Below are 19537 nucleotides of genomic sequence, written 5' to 3'. Positions count from 1 at the left end.
AATGCAGGAAAGCACTTAACTTACGTTTACCACCTTATTATAAAGGATATTACAGAGGATACAGATGAAGAGCCACATGGAAGAGATACATAGAACAACATATGTGGAAAGGGTTGCAGAACTCTATCCCCTCTCTGGGTTCACCCTCTCCCAGCACCTTCACATGTTCCCTAAACTTGAAATTCTCCAGTCCCCATCCTTCAGGATTTTTGTATGAGCTTCATCACATAGGTATGATCAGTTTTTTGGGGTTTTTTTTGAAAACCATTTGTTAGCATTTAATGAGTGCCTGTCCTGTGGCTTCAAGCCACCAGGACACAGGTTCCCCCAACACCCTCCTCAGCTCTTCTGCTGAAGAATTTGGCCTTCACGATGACAGGCTGCTTTGGGAGCTTTCCTTTCCCAAGAACTTTGTAGTAGCCCGATCGCACTACATCAATGATGGGAGCTACTCCAGTCTTATTTTTGGCAGCATTTACTCGTGTCTGCTCACTGACCAATGTCTGCAATTTATCAGGGTTGACAGTTGGGCAGAAGCTCTGGTTTCTCTTTAAAGTGGTAATGCCTCATACCAACCTTCCCACCGTAACCCGGTGATATTTGTCGAAGTTGATCCTGTGGTGATGCATGCCACCAGCATTAGCCCAGCCTCCTGGGTGCTTCTGGTGCTTCCCAATGCGGCTGTGGCCGTGGCTCACGTGGCCCCTAAGTTTCCGGGTCTTCCTCAGTCTGGATGGCATGTCAGCGGCGGAGACGAAAGGGTATGATCAATTATTAACTCAGTCTCCAGCCTGTCTCCCTCCTTGGAGGATGGAGTGGGGCCAAGAATTTATCATGGTTTGGTCTTTCAGGAGACCACCCCCTACCTAGTAGTCCATCAAGAGTTACCTTATTTTCTCTGTCACTGAGGAAGTCTCAAGGGATTAGAACTGTCAGAAACTGGGGTCCAAGACCAAATATTAGAACAGGATGCACCCAGCACCCCTATCATGTATGAAATTACAAGAGATTTAGGATCTGTGTGCCAGGAACCAGGAGCAGAAACCAAGTATATACTTCTTATACCACAATATTACAGTAGCCAAATAATTTTCTGGAAGGGTCAAAGTTATAAGACTTGAAATAGTAATCTTGAATCAATAGTAAGCCAGGCAGGGCTGGGGATTTAGTTCAGTGGTTCCGCCGCCTGCCTTGAAAGCACGAAGTCCTGAGTTCGATCTCCAGTATTAAAAAAAAAAATAGTAAGCCAGGCAAACCTGTGTTGAGTGGCATGAAGAGGTATGTTTACAAAGTAAATTTATGGGGCTGGGGATTTAGCTCAGTGGTTCCACTGCCTGCCTCGCAAGTGCAAGGTCCCGAGTTCGATCCCTGGTACCAAAAAAAAAACTGAACTAAGTAAATTTAAATAAAACTCTTGCTTATTACAAAAGCTAAGTAAAAGTAATCACTGTTCAGAAGAGGACTTGGGCTAGCTTTCTAAAAAATAATAATGGAGCTGCAGGACAGAAATGGTGGCAGAGGACATGGGGCACATGTTGGATGGTATATATTAAACAGTGTACCTTTATTCAGTATTGAGTTAGGAAAGAAAGCAGAACTAAAGAAAGGACGGAGTAGCAAGATCCAGAGCCAAGTTTGTAACTTGTATCCTTTCAAATACTGCTTAATAAAATAAAATTGTGGCAGGTATGATGGCACACGTCTCTAATCCCAGCACTCAGGAGGCTGAGGCAGGAGGAGAACTGCAAGTTTGAGACCAGCCTGGGCTACATAATGAATTCAGAGCCAGCCTGGACTACATAGTAAGACCTGTCTCCAAAAAACTAAAATGAAACAAAACGATAATAATAAATGCAGTGGTATTTCGGTTCATGAACTTAATTCTTTCCATGATTTTGGTCACAATTTCACTTCTCGTCCAATTCCGTTTGTGATCAGAACCATGGAAAGAATTAAGCTCATGAACCAAGGTACCATTGTATAAAAAAAACAATTGTAGGGCTGGGGATTTAGCTCAGTAGTTCCACCGCCTGCCTCGCAAGCACAAGGTCCCAAGTTCGATCCCCGGTATCAAATTTAAAAAGATAAAAAGGTAAAAAAAAATTGTAATGTTGAAGGATTGCATAAAATGGACTTGAGTTTTGCACTAATTAGCCATAATTAAAGCATTTTTTTCTTTGACTATTAAAAGTACCTTTCAGCTTCAGCTTTTCATAGGTATATCAGTTTGTTATCTCTTTTACTCTTCTAAACTGTTGTTAATTTGTCTGAATTTAAGTGGGATACCTAAATTAGGAAGATCTTTAAACATCTGTAATTCATAACTAGGGAGAAAGTAAATTCTTTATATAGTAGACTGATCCTAAATATACTTTTTTTTTTTTTTTTTTGGTACTGGGGATCGAACTCAGGATCTTGCACTTGCAAGGCAGGCGTGGTGCCACTGAGCTAAATCCCCAGCCCTGTACTTTTATTTTTAATGGAGATTGTTTTTGTTGCTTTTCCTCAGTTACTGAACTTTTTCATGTAATCTTTTCATTGTAAGATTTAAGTTCTGCTATGAAGATACTGTTAATTAAGTGGAAGGTTATAATTCTCTGTATCTGGAAAAAGGCTTTTTTGGTTGTAAATTATGACTGTAACCTTACTTTAGGGATGGGTGCTCTAAAACTTTAGTGTTAGTTTAAGTTTGGTTTTTAGATGTGGTTGATCAGCGTATTTTGTCTTTTTAAATGACCATTTTGCTTTTTTTGTATGTAAAAATTGACTCTTAGTAGTTGAAGGGTCAGGAAGGAAATTTGTTTTTTCTCCATAAGCCAGTTGCATTATTATCTCAAGTGGTACTGTTGAAAAAGAATTCTTGAGCCTTAGTAAACTTAGGAGATACATAAGATATGTGACACTGCTACATTTCTGTGGTTTGAAAATCTTATATTTGCATTCACACTAGATTTCTCAGCTATTTTCCAAATCCAGACATGCTCACCCCCAGTCTCTTAGAAGATAAGCATTATAGTACTTTTTAGTGGGTAGCTTTCAGAATGATTTTAGGAAGCCATGTTGCCTCATTCCTGTAAGACATCAGATCCAATCTCATCTGCACTTCATCGTTCATATATATTGTCATCATCAAAACAAGTAGTTTTTTATTTGCTTTGAAGCAGTTCCATTTACATTTTTTTCTCTGCTGGTGGTACTTGAATATTGATGATTATACCAAAGTATGGATCTCTGGGATCCTTGGGTTAGCCTAAGAGGGTAGGTGACTTAGTAAACATTTTCATCAGTGAAAGAAGAATGAGAATAAAAGAAGGAGCCAACACTTTTATTTGTGACTTCTCTCCTAGAAATTGATTAATCACAGCTCCAGAATGGACTATTAGCAAACTACCCACTCCTCACCAAAAACACATTATTATTGTAGTGGGATCTTTCTTTGGTTTGGCTTTGCACTAAGGTGAAGGAAGCCATTTACATATAACCCAGAGCAATGAAATCAGAAAATGCATAGGTTATCTGGAAGGCTGTATTGGCATAGCTTCTAACTAATTTTATAGATTGTTTTTGTTGTGTTTTGTTTTGTTTTGAGGTGGGGTATTGCTCTGTAGTTTAGCCTGGCCTTGGGCTGTGTAGCCCAGGCTGGTCTTGAACCCACTGCAACCCTCCTGTCTCAGCCTCCTGGGTGCTGGGATTGCAGGCAAGTGCCACCACACCCGGCTATAGAAGATCTTAAGACCTTCCTCCTGTGGCCAGTGTATTCTTACTTAGGACCATTTTAGGTGGTCCAAGCATTGAAAACATGACAACCAGCCTCACTGAAGGCATCGTTTCTCCTCAAGATCGCACAGCCAAATCAAATCTTAGTGTTTTTTCAAGTTGTAGTCCTTAGTCTAAGTTTTATCCTTTCCAAAAATGGAGTCCATGTAAGTTTTCTTCTGTTTATTTTTAGAGAATATACTGGGGGTTTTTTTGGTACCGGGGATCAAACTCGGGTCCTTGCGCTTGCTCAGCAGGTGGTGAAACCACTGAGCTAAATCCCCGGCCCGAGAATATACTGTTTTAAAAAATATCTTTGCCTCTTGTTTTACCATTTAGCATGGAAAAGCTTGATAATTTGTTTCAAATAGGTTTCCATGACTAATTCTAAAGTGTAACCAAAATCTCTTAATGGTCAAATTGATGATTAGGTGTGGGTCACATTTTTGTGCCTTTGCTGCTTGTCTTGCTTTGAGTATTAATTACAGTAGGAAAACTTATTTAAGCCTACCAAGTACTGTTAACCTTTTTACCTATGGATCAATTAAACTCATTTGTTAAGAATTTTGGACGAATAATACCTGTGTAAGTAGGGTAATAGTTTTACACATCTCTTCAGTCCTTTCATCCCTCAAATATATTTACCTAAATGTGTTTACATGCCTTCAAAAGTGGATTATCTCTGCTGTTCCAGTTTGACCTTAAAATTTTTAAAAATTCAATCTCCCTTTATTTGTATAACCAGTTATCTGTTGTGGATCCCAGTCTCAGCTCAGCAGCCTTTACAATTTGATGTATTAAATAATTTTTTGTGCTCCCAAGTATGTAAAAGCTTTTTAATGGCTTATAATTAAAATTCCAAAAGTAATGGGTGAGAAAGGCAAAGAATCTGGCCAAATCTTAACTACATGAATGTCAAGGGATCCTTAAATGAGTGTTTATGTGTTTAAATCATTTCTTAGGCTCAGTAGAAAAGAAGCAACAGAGGAGATCAATTAGGACTCGTTCTGAATCAGAGAAGTCTGCTGAAGCTGTGCCAAAGAAGAAGATCAAAAAGGAGCAGGTTGGCTTCCTACATGTAGAGAGTTAAAACACTGTATTTGTAAATGTTGTGGCTTATCTCAGTATCTTAAAAGAAAGTGAAACTTCCTCCATCCTGGGTTTCCTTTCTGGACTGTCTTATGCTTCTGTCCTGGGAGTTCCAGTGCCCAGTCCTAATACAGCCATCCCTGGGATTCTGCTTCCGGCATTTTCACACAAAACAGACAGGCTTCAGGGGATGGGAAGCCAGTGGTTCGAGTCTTTTAGAACCCTCACATTTATTTTCAAATTTCTGTTATGAGCAAAATGATTTTATGTCTTTATGATTTGGGGGGGCATCATTGAATTCCCTTTTTAAAAAATTTTGATTTTTGGTTTAAGCTGCTGGTATGTATTTTGTTTTTTTTAAATAAATCAAATTAATTTAACTTATATTTAAGAAGCAGATAGTTATAGATGATCTGGTTTTTCTGTTGATATCACAGATTTTTTGGAATGTTATTTTCCCAGTGAAATGGCACTCACCTGGAATAGGTTGTCAGATAAACAATATATAAGTTAAAAAGAAGAGGAGGTACATTTTGACTGAATGTGTTCAACTGGTATAGTCAATGTAGTAATATATATTTTAAAATTACCCTTTCAAAGACATTTTTAGAAACCATTCTCCTTTAAATTCACAATCCAAACTTTTCTTAATTTTTTAAAAGTGAATATCCATTTATTCAGCCTGGACACCTGATATTAAACAGAACATATTCTGAGTAGAATTAGTTCCAGTAAGTTTTATATTTTAAAAATCATTTAGTATGGAAGAGTGTAGACTTTTCTATTTAAAATACTGCCTTCATAATTTTAAACTTCTAAATTTAAAATCTGTCTTTGTGGGTGCTCTATGGTATCACAAGCATGTAAAACAATTTTTCCAGAATTTTCAACTAAAAGTGAAATAATATACTAATTTGTCATTAATTTAGCATATTAACTGTCATACTTAGAAAATTATGTTCCAAAAAATCTTAAGCTCTTGCAAATCTATAGTATTCGTTACTAAAATAAAGTTGTGATTTTGCCACCTGGTTCCCAAATTCAGTCTGTGACCAGTTTAAAATTAGTAAGCAGAATGAGTACTAAAAAATGGGACACATTGTTAATGCCACTGTGTTATAGTTAGTAGTAGAATAATACCAGTGATTGTTAGAAGATTTTATATTTGTATGACTAATTGTATCTTATAAAAAGCATTTATGTTGTATGTTTTTTTACCTGTTGTAAAAAAATAAAAAATTTTTTAAAAAGCTTAGAACAATCCTTAAATATTTACAAAATGTGTTTCAACATGCATATTTCACCACATCTTAAACATAAAATTCAACTGATAGCTTAAACAGGAACTCCTCCAAACAGCATCCTCTCTCTAATTCTAATGGTACAATCCTCAAATTACCACGTGTTTTACATATACATTGGCAGAATAACTTCTGATCTCGCTCTCCTAATGTAGGATCAAGACACTGTTCATAAGACACTCAAGAAAGTGCTTTTGCAATATCACAAACTTATTTTGTTAAGTTTGTACTAGCAGCAAAAGTATTGAGCTTCCAGCTGTATGGAGCCCTGTAGCACTCTCTACAGAGAGGGTCCTGATTCCCAGCAACTTAGCTGTGAGTGCAGGCGCGGAAGGGTCTTAAAGTGGCGTGAGTTACATTAACCTGAGTATCATAGTAAGTAAAAATTTATCCTAACGTCTTTGGGGCGGGAGGGGTTTATAAGCAACATTGGGGCTGGTTGCAGAAACAACCCCTCTCTTGCCTACCAGACACTGAGGAAAGTATTCTTTTTTTTCATATACCAAGGGAATGGTGGGAAAAGTCTTTGCTAGAGAGCATGTGGCTTTGTGTTGTCACTTGGTATTCAGCACAGGCAGCTAGGATTTAAACCCTCCCTGGCCTTGAGATAGAGAACTTGACCCAGAAAATGGGACTGAGTTCAGATTTTAGATACATTGATCACTCATCATCACTTAGATTGATGAAAGTGTTATTTTTTCCCTGTTAATTAAAAGTGAAAAAAACACTTCTTGTTAATGCTGTGTTTTTCTGTCCAAACAGGTTGAAACAGTTCCTCAGGCTACAGTGAAGATTGGATTACAGAAAGGTGAGTTAATACAATGTTGCTTTGCATTTCCTTGATTAAACCAGCTTTAAAGAATCACTTATTTGTACTTCATGTATTTTCGTCTGTCTCTGTAAATCATTGTTGTTGCTCTCCAGTGTGAAATTGCAGTATTCCCCGTGTGTGTGTGTGTGTGTGTGTGTGTGTGTGTGTGTGTGACTTTTAGAGTTGATCTTACTCTGTACCTTCATGTGAAAAGTCTTATTTGTTTTGGTAAATTGGAGAACACCATGTAGACTTGATACAGTTTCCAACTTTTCTCCATAAAATTCTGGGGTTTCACTGACTTACAAACTAGGGATGTGACGAATCCACTTTTTTTGGTATTCGACTGAATACCGAATAGTAGCTATTAATGTTTGTCAAACATGGACTATGACAAATCAGAAAAGAACCCAATTGAAAAAAATTTTGCCACATTTATTTTTACAGTGCTGTAAAACCTTTTTTGTAAATTAAAATGATCCATAGCATATTTATGGCCACTACTAGATGATTTTATGTGACTATTTGAGATATGCACAAAGTTTAAGAAACCTTAAACTTATATCTGTATTTTCTGTGTGCAATTTGACTACAGTACAAACTCCATAGCATGATTCATGCGTTTTTGGTGAGCTCAAAACTGTATTTAATACTTGTAGTTTACTCTGGGCAAATTGCATTATTTAAAAAATAAATAAATAAAATAAAACACCAGCCTCTCTGCATTCTCGGGGAGAAGTCTGCAGCGATGGTCTCCGTGGAGATCCTCAGCAGAACTGAACAGCCTCTCGGAGGGAACACTGCTTGGCGGAGCTCCAAGAAAAGACATCGCGATCGCTGCGAGATTAGGAGGCCTGATTGCGTTGTGTTTCCACCATTCCACAGGGTCGGCGGACCGGGGAGTGCAGGGCTCTGTCAGATTCAGTGACAGCTCCGTCTCCGCAGCGATTGAGGAAACTGTGGACTGAGATTCCTGTACAATTTCATCCCAGAAACTCCAGACTTGTAGTCTCCATGCAAGATTTCTTTGTCGGCGGCTCGATAAACAGTTTCTTTGTTTTCGATTTCGATTTGGCCAATCATCATTATTGGCGTTTTCCTGCCTGGTTTCTTCAAGACTGAACAATTGCTTTAACATTCAAATGATTTTTTCTTTTTCTTTTTTTCCTTTTTCTTTTCTTTTTTTTCTTTTTTTCTTTTTTTAGTCCGAGCTGGATGGGTACAGCTTAAATCATGAGTCCAGCCTAAAAACCACCGTTTAACTTACACTGATCAATTCCAACATGGACTATTTTTGGGGGTTTTTTTTTTGTTTTTAAATAAAGCATCATTAATGCACATCTGCAGGGTTTTGCCAAACAGCCCAAACTGTATACATTTCGATCATTAAAAGCTCTTATTTTTTTTTAATATTAGTGCCGTTATCATGGAGAACAGCATGACAGCTGTCTTCAGCAATCTCGTTTTTCTATCATTTTCAGAAACTCATCGAAAATGGCGGTACCTGTGTTTCCCTTCGAAAGCCTCTCAGTACAGCACTCCTGTTCCTCTATTAAAACTTCCTTGTTAATCCAGTGATCTTTTAGGCCAAGGAAATACTTTGTGGTGGTGTTCTGGGTCCATACACCAGCAATGAAGGAGATAGATTTGTGTACTTGTGTTTTTAAATCAGCGTTAACATGGGCAGGCACCCTCATTCATAGTTGTCAGGAAGCATTCAGTGAAAAACTTGTAGATGGGATGTGATAACAAGGTTCCAGTAATCTGAGCAGTCTCCCGAGGCCCACATCCTCCACCACAGAACATGGCTATGTACCAAGTGCTGCTCCCACTCAGCCTGTTGCGGATCTTCGTGGCCTCAGGAGACTTGTTTCTTTATGGTCTCTTCTGGACTACACACTTCCACCATAGCTTGCTGGGCTGATCTAGATGTCTGTCTGTTGTATGGAAATTTTGGGGGAAAATCCAAAATACAAACTGTGGGTGGAAATATTAACCGGTTCCTTGGTATTCACCGTGCCTGATCTGCACATTTCATCGTGGCTGTTTCTGTATAGCCTATACTGCATTAGCCCAAGAGATTGTTGCTTTGTAACTTTTTGCACTATTGTTTTGGCTGGATTTGTATTACACACAGTTTTAAAAAAAATTCCACACTATTCTCTGCCTTTTTTTTTTTTTTCATGTTTACTCCTTCCCGCATAAATTCCACATAGAGGCCTCTCATCCAGCTCTTCGTGACTTGGCTGCATTGAACGCTATCCATTCACTACCCTCAGAAGTGTGCCTGCTAATGGCATGACACGTTGATGTGCTGCAGCACTTGTTAATGGTCACAATAAATGCCACTTCACCAAGGAAGTCTCAGATGAACGATTATGAACATTCGAAATTTATTTGGGGGGCAATAATCAACTGAATTGCAAAATTTGGGGGAAAATGGCACTATCCGTGTACGAATCGAATACAAATCAAAAGATTTGTCACATCCCTAATAAAAACAAGATGGAGATGTTTCTGCTACCATATTTGTAAGCTACACAGTGTGTTGGGTTTTATGTCTTCCCCCTCCAAATTGAATGGTTCTTTGAATTGCTCCAAATCAATCATCTATCTTGCAGTCTTCATAGACTTGACAATTTTTTGGTTGGAATTTGGTCTCTGCTGACTGAAAATAGCATTAGGGCAGGTGAATTGAATTAAATGTTTTAATAGAGCGGCTGTAAACTAAATCACTACCAGGAAGGTCAGAAGGTCAGAAGCTTATAAAGTGTTGACTTATGGCCTCAGTGTTACAAAGAGAGCTGTGCTGTTTTTCTCACTAAAGATGAGTTTGGGGAAAAATATTCTCCCACAAAAAAATTAAAACAAACTTTAAGTATTATTTTAGAATTAATTTCAGTGTGTTGTATTAAGGTGCCAGCGAGATTTCAGATTCCTGTAAACCTCTAAAGAAAAGGAGTCGTGCCTCAACTGATGTAGAAATGACTGGTTCAGCCTACAGAGACACATCTGACTCCGACTCTAGAGGATTGAGTGATCTGCAGGTAAATATGTGCAAGGGTCCGGGTAGAATGCCGTATTGTATTCTGCTTTGCAAACCAAAGTAGCAAATGCTTTTGCCTGACTTGGGGAATTTAAAAAATACTCTTTAGGGAAAAAAAAATCACTGCTTGTTTTCTAACTTATAGTGTTCTGTTTTGTTTTGGTTTGGTTTTTGAGACAGAGTCTTGTTCTGTAGTTCAGGCTGTCCTTGAACTCACCAGCCTGTGTGAGCCTTGAACTCATGGTCCTCCTGCCTCAGCCTCCCAAGTGCTGGGATTACAGGCATGTGTCACCACACCTGGGACTTATGTCTTAATTTTGCCGATCTTTTAACATACCAGAAGCAGTTTGTTTACAGTTACTTGCAAAATGATAGATATACAGGTTTAAGGGATTTAAAAATGAATGGAGGGCCAGAGATTTAGCTCAGTGGTTCCTGCGCCTGCCTCTGCCTCGAAAGCACAAGGTCCTGAGTATGATCCCTGGTACTCCCCTGCCAAAAAAGGAAAAAAAGGATTATTTGTGTTAAGATCTATTTGAGCAAGTCTTATCAGGCTTTTCATTGCATCTAATTTCTATGGAATATTTGTTTAGTTTTTCTTACAAATGTACTGTTTTTCATATAGGTAGGCTTTGGAAAACAAATAGATAGCCCGTCAGCTGCTGCAGATGCAGATATTTCTGATGTACAGTCCATGGATTCAAGTTTGTCCAGAAGAGGCATTGGAATGAGTAGAAAGGACACTGTGTGTCAGGTAGGCAGATTTACTCATCCTCTGACTGAAAATGGATGTGATCATATTCTGCCAATAATACACTTACCTCTTGACGAAGAAGACAGTATTTTTCGAACTCATGCTGTTACTTTAAAGCTACAGGTCTGGAAGCTCTTTCCAACTCATTGTTTCCGTCATTGTTGGAATACTTATTCAAATGTAAATGCCAGTTGTCATTGTGATATTAATTGGGAGTAAATAGCAGATGACCCATTTCAAAAACATTTTCCTACATTTGAATTCATGTTAACTTTTAAAATGTGTTTTTACTTTTTTTGGAAAACTATTGATTTGTTCTAAGAGAAAAAGGTTAAAGTATGCAGATTCCAAAGAAGGAATCAAAAGCTCAAGTATGACATATATACATTTATTTATTTTTGTGATACTGGGGATTGAATCTGGGCCCTCCCACATGCTAGGCAAGCATTGTGCTGAAGTAAGGCTTTCTAAATTTTGTGTCATATGGGGTACAGAAATAGTGGTCATAGCTATCTAGTTCAGTAGTTTTCAAAGTGAAGGCCAAGGACCAGCAGCAGTATCAGCATCTTCAGAATACTTGTTAGCAATGCAAATACTTGGTCCTCTAGACCTACTGAATCAGGATCTCTGAGACAGGAATCCAGTGATGTATATTTTCATAAGCCCTCTGGGTGACTGATGCCTGCCAAAGCTTGAGAACCACTGCTTTTTCCATATTACAGATCTGCGAAAGGTCTGGTGACTCTCTGGTTCCTTGTGAGGGAGAGTGCTGCAAACACTTTCACTTGGAGTGCCTGGGATTGACATCAGTCCCTGATGGAAAGTTCATGTGCAGAGAGTGTAAAACTGGTAAGTTTGTATGAAAAGATTGATAGGGAAGTGTGTGCAATGTCAACATCTCCCATGGCACTAACTCTCATGTCACTTTTATCAGACTCTCTTCCTCCTCTTTCATGGTGTTTCAACAAATTAAGATGCCATTATATCACTATTGTTTTTTGTTTTTTGTTTTGAGTACCGGGGATCGAACTCAGGACCTTGTACTTGTGAGGCAGGCACCGGAACCACTGAGCTAAATCCCCGGCCCCATTATATCACTATGTGAACTGAGTTATTTTTGAGATAAGTTTGAAAATCTTTGTGCTCAAGAAATTGGTTTACAGTCCTTTGACTGATAAAAGGGGTGGAATAAGTTTCAAACAAAATCATAACCATGGTGATTGTATTTTTAGTGGAAAGCAATTGAAAATAAAATTTAACTTAGGATTCACCATTTCTTATCCCACTATACATACTACCACCTATCAGAATAACAGAAAGAAGTGTGCTAGTTTAAATTTCTTCTCTAGGTAACTATGAGGGTTAAACTCATGGAAAGTAGGAAGGTAGTGGTTTAGTCTGAAACAACATGGCAAATGAAAACCAGCTGGAGATACCATGGTAGTGCTTCTAGAAACCACGTATTATATGCTGAGCTTACATTTTACTTTTTTTTTTTTACTCCTTTTTCTTCTTACTTGGATTTTCACAATCTCTTTTATCTTTTTTTATTTGAATATATACCGCCTAAAACCCTTAGACAAAAAGTTGAGGGTTTTTTGTTGTTGTTTGGTTATGTTTTTATTGAACACATACTAAATGCCAGGTGATTTTTTTTTTTTTTTTCGGTACCAGGGATTGAACTCGGGTCCTTGCGCTTGCCCAGCAGGCGGCGAAACCACTGAGCTAAATCCCTGGCCCTGGTGATTTTAATATTAAGCACTTTATCCTACTATCTCATTTGATTCTTGTAACATTATTGCTATATTGTAGAAAAGGGAAAATGAAGATTAGTTTCTTACCTTGCCTGAAGTTACCTAGGTCTCCTATCATGAAGCTGTTATTTAAACCCAGGCAGCTTTTTTTCATTGCTTTCTGCTTTGGCTACATAGGATGGACATTGCATATAATATATTCTCACACACAGTTTAAACTGCAGAAGCTGTTTAGAGCATACAATGTATTTTTTCCTATATAACATATTTAATTCATCACACTTAGGTGTGCTTTGCCACCTCGTAGCCTTAGAGTCAAATTACCTGCACATTGTTTTATTTGGCCTTCAGAATGTGTTTTCATTTTAAGTATGTTTTGGGCCTGTACTCTTGGTTCCTCACATTCTCTGCACTCTCTTTTTCTAAAACCCTGTTACTCTGGTCACTTTGTAACCTTCCTGGTTCCATTAAGTGTTTTAAGTATGCAATTCCTGATTTAAACTATTGATAGGAAGAACATCATATCACTTCTTGACCTTTTGGCTAAAATCAAGTGTAGGAAGGACTTCATTTTTTTTGTTGTTCTGGGGTTTAAAAAATTTTTTTTTGGTACCCGGGATTGAACTCAGGACCTTGTACTTGTGATTCGGGCACAGCACCACTGAGCTAAATCCCTGGCCCTGTTTTTTTGTTTTTTGAGACAAGGTCTCTCTTTGTAGTTCAGGCTGGCCTTGAACTACCTGTGATCCTCCTGCCTCAGCCTCCTGAGTGCTAGGATTATAGGCATGTGTCACCATGCCTGGCTAAAACTTCATTTCTTAGCATTAAAATACTCTTAGGGCTTCTGTCCTAACTCTAGAATCTTGTAGAATTCTGCCAACAAGAAAGTTAGACGTAGTCCAGTTTAGCATGCCTATTTGGAAATTTACTGGGCTGGGGATTTAGCTCAGTGGTTCTGCTGCCTGCCTTGCAAGTGCGAGGACCTGAGTTCGATCCCCAGTACAAAAAAAAAAAAAAAAATGAGGAAATTTAAAAAGAAAATTTGCTTTAAAAACATACAAAACAAAGATAGAGGACTGATACTTCCTGATTTCAGTTTACTGTGGTAATCAAAACACAGTGGTAATGACGTAGAGACATATAGAGCAATGGAATAAAAGAGAAAGCCCAGAAATAAGCACTTCCATATGTTATCAAATAATTTTGGACACAGATGTGAAGACCATTCACTGGGGAAATGACAGTCTTTTAAAAAATGTTGGTAGAAATATTGAATATACATGGAAAAGAAATTGGACTCTTACTAACACTATAAATAAAATTAACTTTTTTTTTTTTTTTAACTTCAGTACTGGGGATCGAACTCGGGACCTTGCACTTACAAGCCAGGCGCTGGAACCACTGAGCTAAATCCCCGGCCCAATAAAATTAACTCTTAAATGGATAAGAGATCAAAATGTGAGAGCTGACACTGAATTTCGCAGTTGTTTCATGGATATGACTTCAAAGGCATAGGCAGCTAAAAGAAAAATAAATTGGACTTCATCAAAATTAGAAACTTTTTGTTATGCCAGCTAATACTATGAATGAGCAGAATGGAGAGGCAACTTACACTTAAAATGGGGAGAAAATATTTGGAAATCATTTATCTGATACAGGGTTAAGCCCTAGAATATTTAGAGAACTCAATTCAACAGCAAAGTAAACAATTCAAAATTAGATTAAAGAGGACTGAGGATGTAGCTCAGTGGACAGTAGACCTGACATGCATAAGGTCCTGAATTCAATCTCCTGCACCACCAAAAGCAACAACAAAAACACAAAATTAGATAAAGAACTCAAGCAAACAACAGAGATTCCTCCAAAGAAGATACACAAATGGCCAATAAGCACACGAAAATATGCTTAATATAATTAGTAGTCAGGGAAATACAAACCAAAAGCACAATGAGATTCCACTTCACATCCATTAGAGTGGCTATTACATGAAACACGCACACACACACACACACACAGAAAACAAGTATTAGCCAGTATGTGGAGAAATTAGAATTCTTTGCGCACTGTTGGTGGGAATGTAAAATGGTAACAGCAGCTGTCAAAAATACCATGGCAGGGCCAGGGATTTAGCTCAGTGGTTCTGCCGCCTGCCTCGCAAGTGCAAGGACCCAAGTTCGATCCCCCATACCAAAAAAAAAAAAAAAATACTATGGCAGGGCCAGGGATTTAGGTCAGTGGTTCCATCGCCTGCCTCGAAAGTGCAAGGTCCCAAGTTTGATCCCCGGTACTACCAAAAAAAAAAATACTCTGGTAGTTTCTCAAAACATTAAACAGAATTACCATATTATCAAGCAATTTCATTTTGGGTATATACACAAAAGACTTGAAAGCAGAGACTTCAGATATGTGTATACTCACATTCAGAGCAGCAGCATTCACAGTAGTCAGAAATTAGAAACAACCTGTTATGGCTTGTATCTAGATGTTTCCCCAAAGCCTCATGTGCTCATAGGTCGGGGTTTTTGGAGTTAGGTAGATCTAGGGCATGTGATACTGGGATTAAGTGTTGTGGTACTAAATTATCCACTGATTGGAATTAACATACTTCTGGATGGCACCACCCAAAAGGCTGGTAGTCTGCATGAGATAAAAGGGAAAGGCAGACTGGCTGCTTGCTGCTTGTTGCCTTCTGCCTGCCATCCCATGAACTGTTTCTCGCTATGCCACTCTTACCTTGGAGTCAGCCGACTATGAACTGAAACATCTATGAACTGTGAGCCAAAATAAATCTTTCCTTCTTTACCTTGTGGATGTTGGGTATTTATCTCAGCAAGGAGAAAGTAGCTAAGATAGAACCCAAAGGTTGGTCAGTGGATGAATGGATAAACAAAATGTAGGTGTCTGCAGTATGTATGTGTGTGTGTTTGGTGTAGTTCTGGGGATAGAATCAAGGGTATTGCATGTACTAGGCAAGTGACCTACCACTGAGCTACATCCCCAGTCTAGCCTACAGTGAAATACTATTAAGCCTTAAAAAGAAATGAAATTCTGGCACATGCTGCAACATGGATGAATCTCAGAGGATATTATATTAGATAATTTTTAGTTTTTCAAAGACATTTTGCTGAGTGAAATAAGGGAGACATAAAAGAACAAATATTATATGATTACATTTTTATGAGGTACCTAGAATAGTCAAATTCTAGAGATAGAACAGTGTAACAGGGTTGGAGAGAGAAATGGGGGATTGTTCAATAGGTACAGAATTTTTGTGTGAGATGATGAGAAGGTTCTTAGAGACAGTGATAAGAGTCACAACGATGAGAATGGAATTTGGGGGGGGGGGTTTGAACTGGCGATTGAACACAGGACCTTGTGCTTGTGAGGCAGGCGGTGGCACCACTGAGCTAAATTCCCGGCTGAGAATGTAGTTTTTAAAATTTATTTTTTATTTTATTAGTGCATGTTTGCAGTCCATGCAGTTTACAATCATCTTGGAGAGTGGTTACATGCACATACCACAGTTTATTTCTTTTTAATCCCCTTCTTTCCCCTCTCTCCCCCTTCCTCCAATTCTTCTATCCCATTTTGTATTCTTGTTAATATTAGTAATGTTAGCTCATGTTATGGCATATAATGTTTACATTAATTTTGCTTATTAGGTTCTTATGCATGGTAAATCTTTATTTTACTGACTTTCCCTTCCCCTCCTCCTCACCCCATGTGCTTTTTCTTTTGGACCATTTCCTGTTGCAAGAGATCCATCTCTTTGTCCCCCTCTATCCATCTTTTATTATTCCCTTTGTACTTTGCCTCACTCAAATGAGAGATACAATATGGTATTTAAGCTTGTGTATCTCGTTCATTTCATTCAACATTGTATTTTTCAGGTGTATCCATTTTTCTACAAATGTCTTAAATCTATCCTCCTTTATCACAGAGTAGTATTCTGTTATATATAGATACCACATTTTTTATCCAGTCATCTGTTGATGGGTAAACAGGTTGTTTCCAGGATTTAGTAGGATGAGTTGTGCTGCTGTAAACTTCGGTATGCATGTATTGCTGTAGTATGATGTTGTAAGCCCTTTGAGGATAATACCCAGCAGGGTGATCATTAGGTCATATGGAATTTCTAATTTCAGTTCTTTGAGAAACCTCCATACTGTTTTCCATAATGGTTGTACTAGTTTACATTCCCACTAATAATGAAAAAGGGCTCCTTTTTCACCACAGCCTCACCAGCATTTGTTATTGTTTGATTTTTTGTTGTTGTTGTTATTGTTTGATTTCTTAATGATTGCCATTCTTTCTGGAATAAGATGAATCTTAGCATTGTTTTTAATTTGTATTTCTTTAATGACCAGAGATGTTGAGCATTGTTTCATATATTTGTTGATCATATCTTGATTCATACATTTGTTGTATTTTTTCATCTGTGAAGTGTCTGTTCATTTTTCTTGCCCATTTCTTTTTCTTTTTCCTTTTTTTTTTTTTTTGGTACCAGGTATCAAACTCAAATAGCGGCAGAACCACTGAGCTAAATCTCTGGCCCTTTTCTTGCCCATTTCTTGACTGGATCTTTAATTTTAGGTGGGTTTTTTTTTTTTTTTTTGAGTTCTTTGTATATTCTAGATAATAGTCCTCTGTCTGGGGAATAGCTGGCAAAAATGTTTTCCCATTTTGTAGATTGTCTCTTCACATTACTGATGGATTGTTTTGCTGCTCAGCTTTTTAGTCTGATTTAGTCCCATTTGTTGATTCTTGCTGTTATTTCTTGTGCAATTGAGGTTTTATTTAGAAAATCCTTCTCTACAAATATGTCTTTAAGTGAAGTGTTTTAGCTATTTTATCTCCCAGAAGGTTTAATGTTTTAATGTTTAGATCTTTGGTCCATTTTGATTTTAATTTAGTGTGTGTTGAGAAATAAGAATCCAGGTTTTTTGTTTGTTTTTTGGGGGGTTTTTTGGTACTGGGGATTGAACTCAGGACCTTGTGCTTGTGAGGCAGGCACAGTGCCACTTAGCTAAGTCCCTGGCCCAAGGATCCAGTTTTAATCTTCTGCCTGCATATAACCAGTTTTCCCATCACCACTTGTTGAATAGACTGTCTTTCCTCCAATATATGCTTTTGACCCCTTTGTTGAAGATCAAATAGCTGAATATGTCTGGTAAGGTTTCTGTATCTTCAGTTGTGTTCCATTAATCCATTTATCTGTTTTTGTGCCAGTACCTTGCTGTTTTTATCATTATTGCTTTGTAGTACAGTTTGAAGTCTGGTATTGCTAAGCCTCCTGCTTTGCTCTTGTTGCCCCAAAATTACTTTTGCTATTCTGGGTCTCTTCTGGTTCCATATGAATTTTAGTATTGTTTTTTCTAGATCTGTAAAGTATGCTGTTGGTATTTTGATTGGGACTACATTGAATCTGAGTAACAGTTTTGTAAGTGTAGCCAGTTTGACAGTACTGATTCTGGTATCAAGAAGCAGGGGACATCTTACATTTTCTGATGTCCTCTTCGATCTCCTTTTTCAGAGTACTGTAGTTTTCTTTGTAGAGGTCTTTCTCTTCCTTGGTTAGATTAATTCCTAGGTATATCATTTTTCTTGAAGCTACTGTGAATAATACTATTTTCATAATTTCCTTCTCATCCCATTCATTGTTGATGAACACAATGCTAATGGTTTTTGTGTGTTCATCTTGTATCCTGCTACATTGTTGAAGTTTCTTATTAATTGTAAGAATTTTTTGGTGGAGTTTTTTGGATTTTCTACGTAGAGTATCATGTTATCTGCAAATAATGATAATTTGAGTTCTTTTTTTCCCATATGTATCTTTTTCTTTCTTTTGCCTAATTGCTCTGGCAGGTGTTTCAAATACTATGTTGAATAGAAGAGGTGATAGTGGACATTCTTGTCTTGTTCCTGATTTTATCCCTCTTTTTTCTTCTCCCCCTCCCCCCAGTTCTGGGGATCAAACTCAGGACCTTATGCTTGCCAGGCAGGCATGGGAACCACTGAGCTAAATCCCCAGCCCTGTTCCTGATTTTAGGAGAGATGCTTTTAGGTTTTCCCCATTTAGTATTACGTTGGCTATTGGTTGGTCATATATAGCTTTTGTCATATTCACATATGATCCTTCTATATGTTTTCTTCAGGGTTTTTCATGAAGGAATGTTGGATTTTGTCATCTATTCCTGCATCTATTGAGATGATACATGGTTTTTGACCTTACTTTTGTTTAAGTGATGTATGACATTTATTGAGTTATGTATGTTGAGCCATCCTTGCATCTCTGGGATGAAAACCTACTTGATCATATTTTTTGATAATGTGCTGCATTCTATTTACTAATATCTTGTTGAGTATTTTTTATCCATATTAATTAAGGAAGATTAGCCTAAAGTTTTTTTAGTTGGGCCTTTATCCAGTTTTGGGATTGGAGTGATACTGCCTTCCATAAATAAGTTTGGGAGCACTTCATCCCTTTCAGTTTCTTTGAAGAGCTTGAGGAATATTGGTGATATAACATCCTTAAAGGTTTTGGAGAATTCAGTGGTGAATCCATTGAGTCCTGGGCTTTTTTTAGTTGGTAGATTCTTTATTACTGTGTCAACTTCATTGCTTGTTATTGGGTTGCTTAGCATGTTTATATCTTCTTGGGTTAGTTTTGGTTGTTTGTATGTGTCTAGGAACCTGTCCGTTTCTTCAATTTTTTTTTTTTTTTTTTTGATACTGGGGATCAAATTCAGGACCTTGCACTTGTGAGGCATGCGTGGTGCCACTGAGCTAAATCCCCAGCCTTTTTCTTCAAAACTTGCTAATTTGTTGGAATGTAATTTTTTTTAGTATTCTAGCATTATTTATTTGATCAAAATAAAAAACTTTCCATCACTACAAACAGCACAGCTACCATTGTTTACACATCCATTTTTATGACATGCCAACATTTTGCATCCTGTGTGAAACATTTGGTTTAAAAAAATCTCAAAAATTCTCTATTTTATTTCCTATCTTCTCTCCTGTTGT

At 37.7% G+C, this 19537-nt stretch overlaps 1 protein-coding gene and 1 pseudogene across 7 annotated transcripts in view; one reads left to right on the top strand and one right to left on the bottom strand.

Moving 5' to 3' along the window:
* Positions 1-19537, top strand: part of Nsd3 (nuclear receptor binding SET domain protein 3) — a 130569-nt gene that overhangs the window by 65661 nt on the left and 45371 nt on the right. For 6 of the 7 annotated variants that reach the window (XM_013076069.3, XM_004855352.4, XM_004855349.4 and 3 more), the window contains 5 exons: positions 4719-4819; positions 6909-6954; positions 9874-10004; positions 10629-10757; positions 11480-11606. In XM_013076069.3, the coding sequence (XP_012931523.1) occupies positions 4719-4819; positions 6909-6954; positions 9874-10004; positions 10629-10757; positions 11480-11606 (534 nt within the window). Of the gene's footprint in view, positions 1-4718; positions 4820-6908; positions 6955-7842; positions 9486-9873; positions 10005-10628; positions 10758-11479; positions 11607-19537 lie in introns of those variants that run through there. The other variant, XM_004855354.4, reaches the window with a different exon arrangement.
* Positions 252-743, bottom strand: LOC101703060 (large ribosomal subunit protein uL15 pseudogene; annotated as a pseudogene).

The sequence above is a fragment of the Heterocephalus glaber genome, unplaced genomic scaffold (genome assembly GCF_053883595.1).
Source record: "Heterocephalus glaber isolate CG9 unplaced genomic scaffold, H.glaber_assembly_v1.0 deba00001461, whole genome shotgun sequence".
Classification (NCBI taxonomy): Eukaryota; Metazoa; Chordata; class Mammalia; order Rodentia; family Bathyergidae; genus Heterocephalus; species Heterocephalus glaber.
This window is presented reverse-complemented; position numbering and strand designations above follow the sequence as displayed.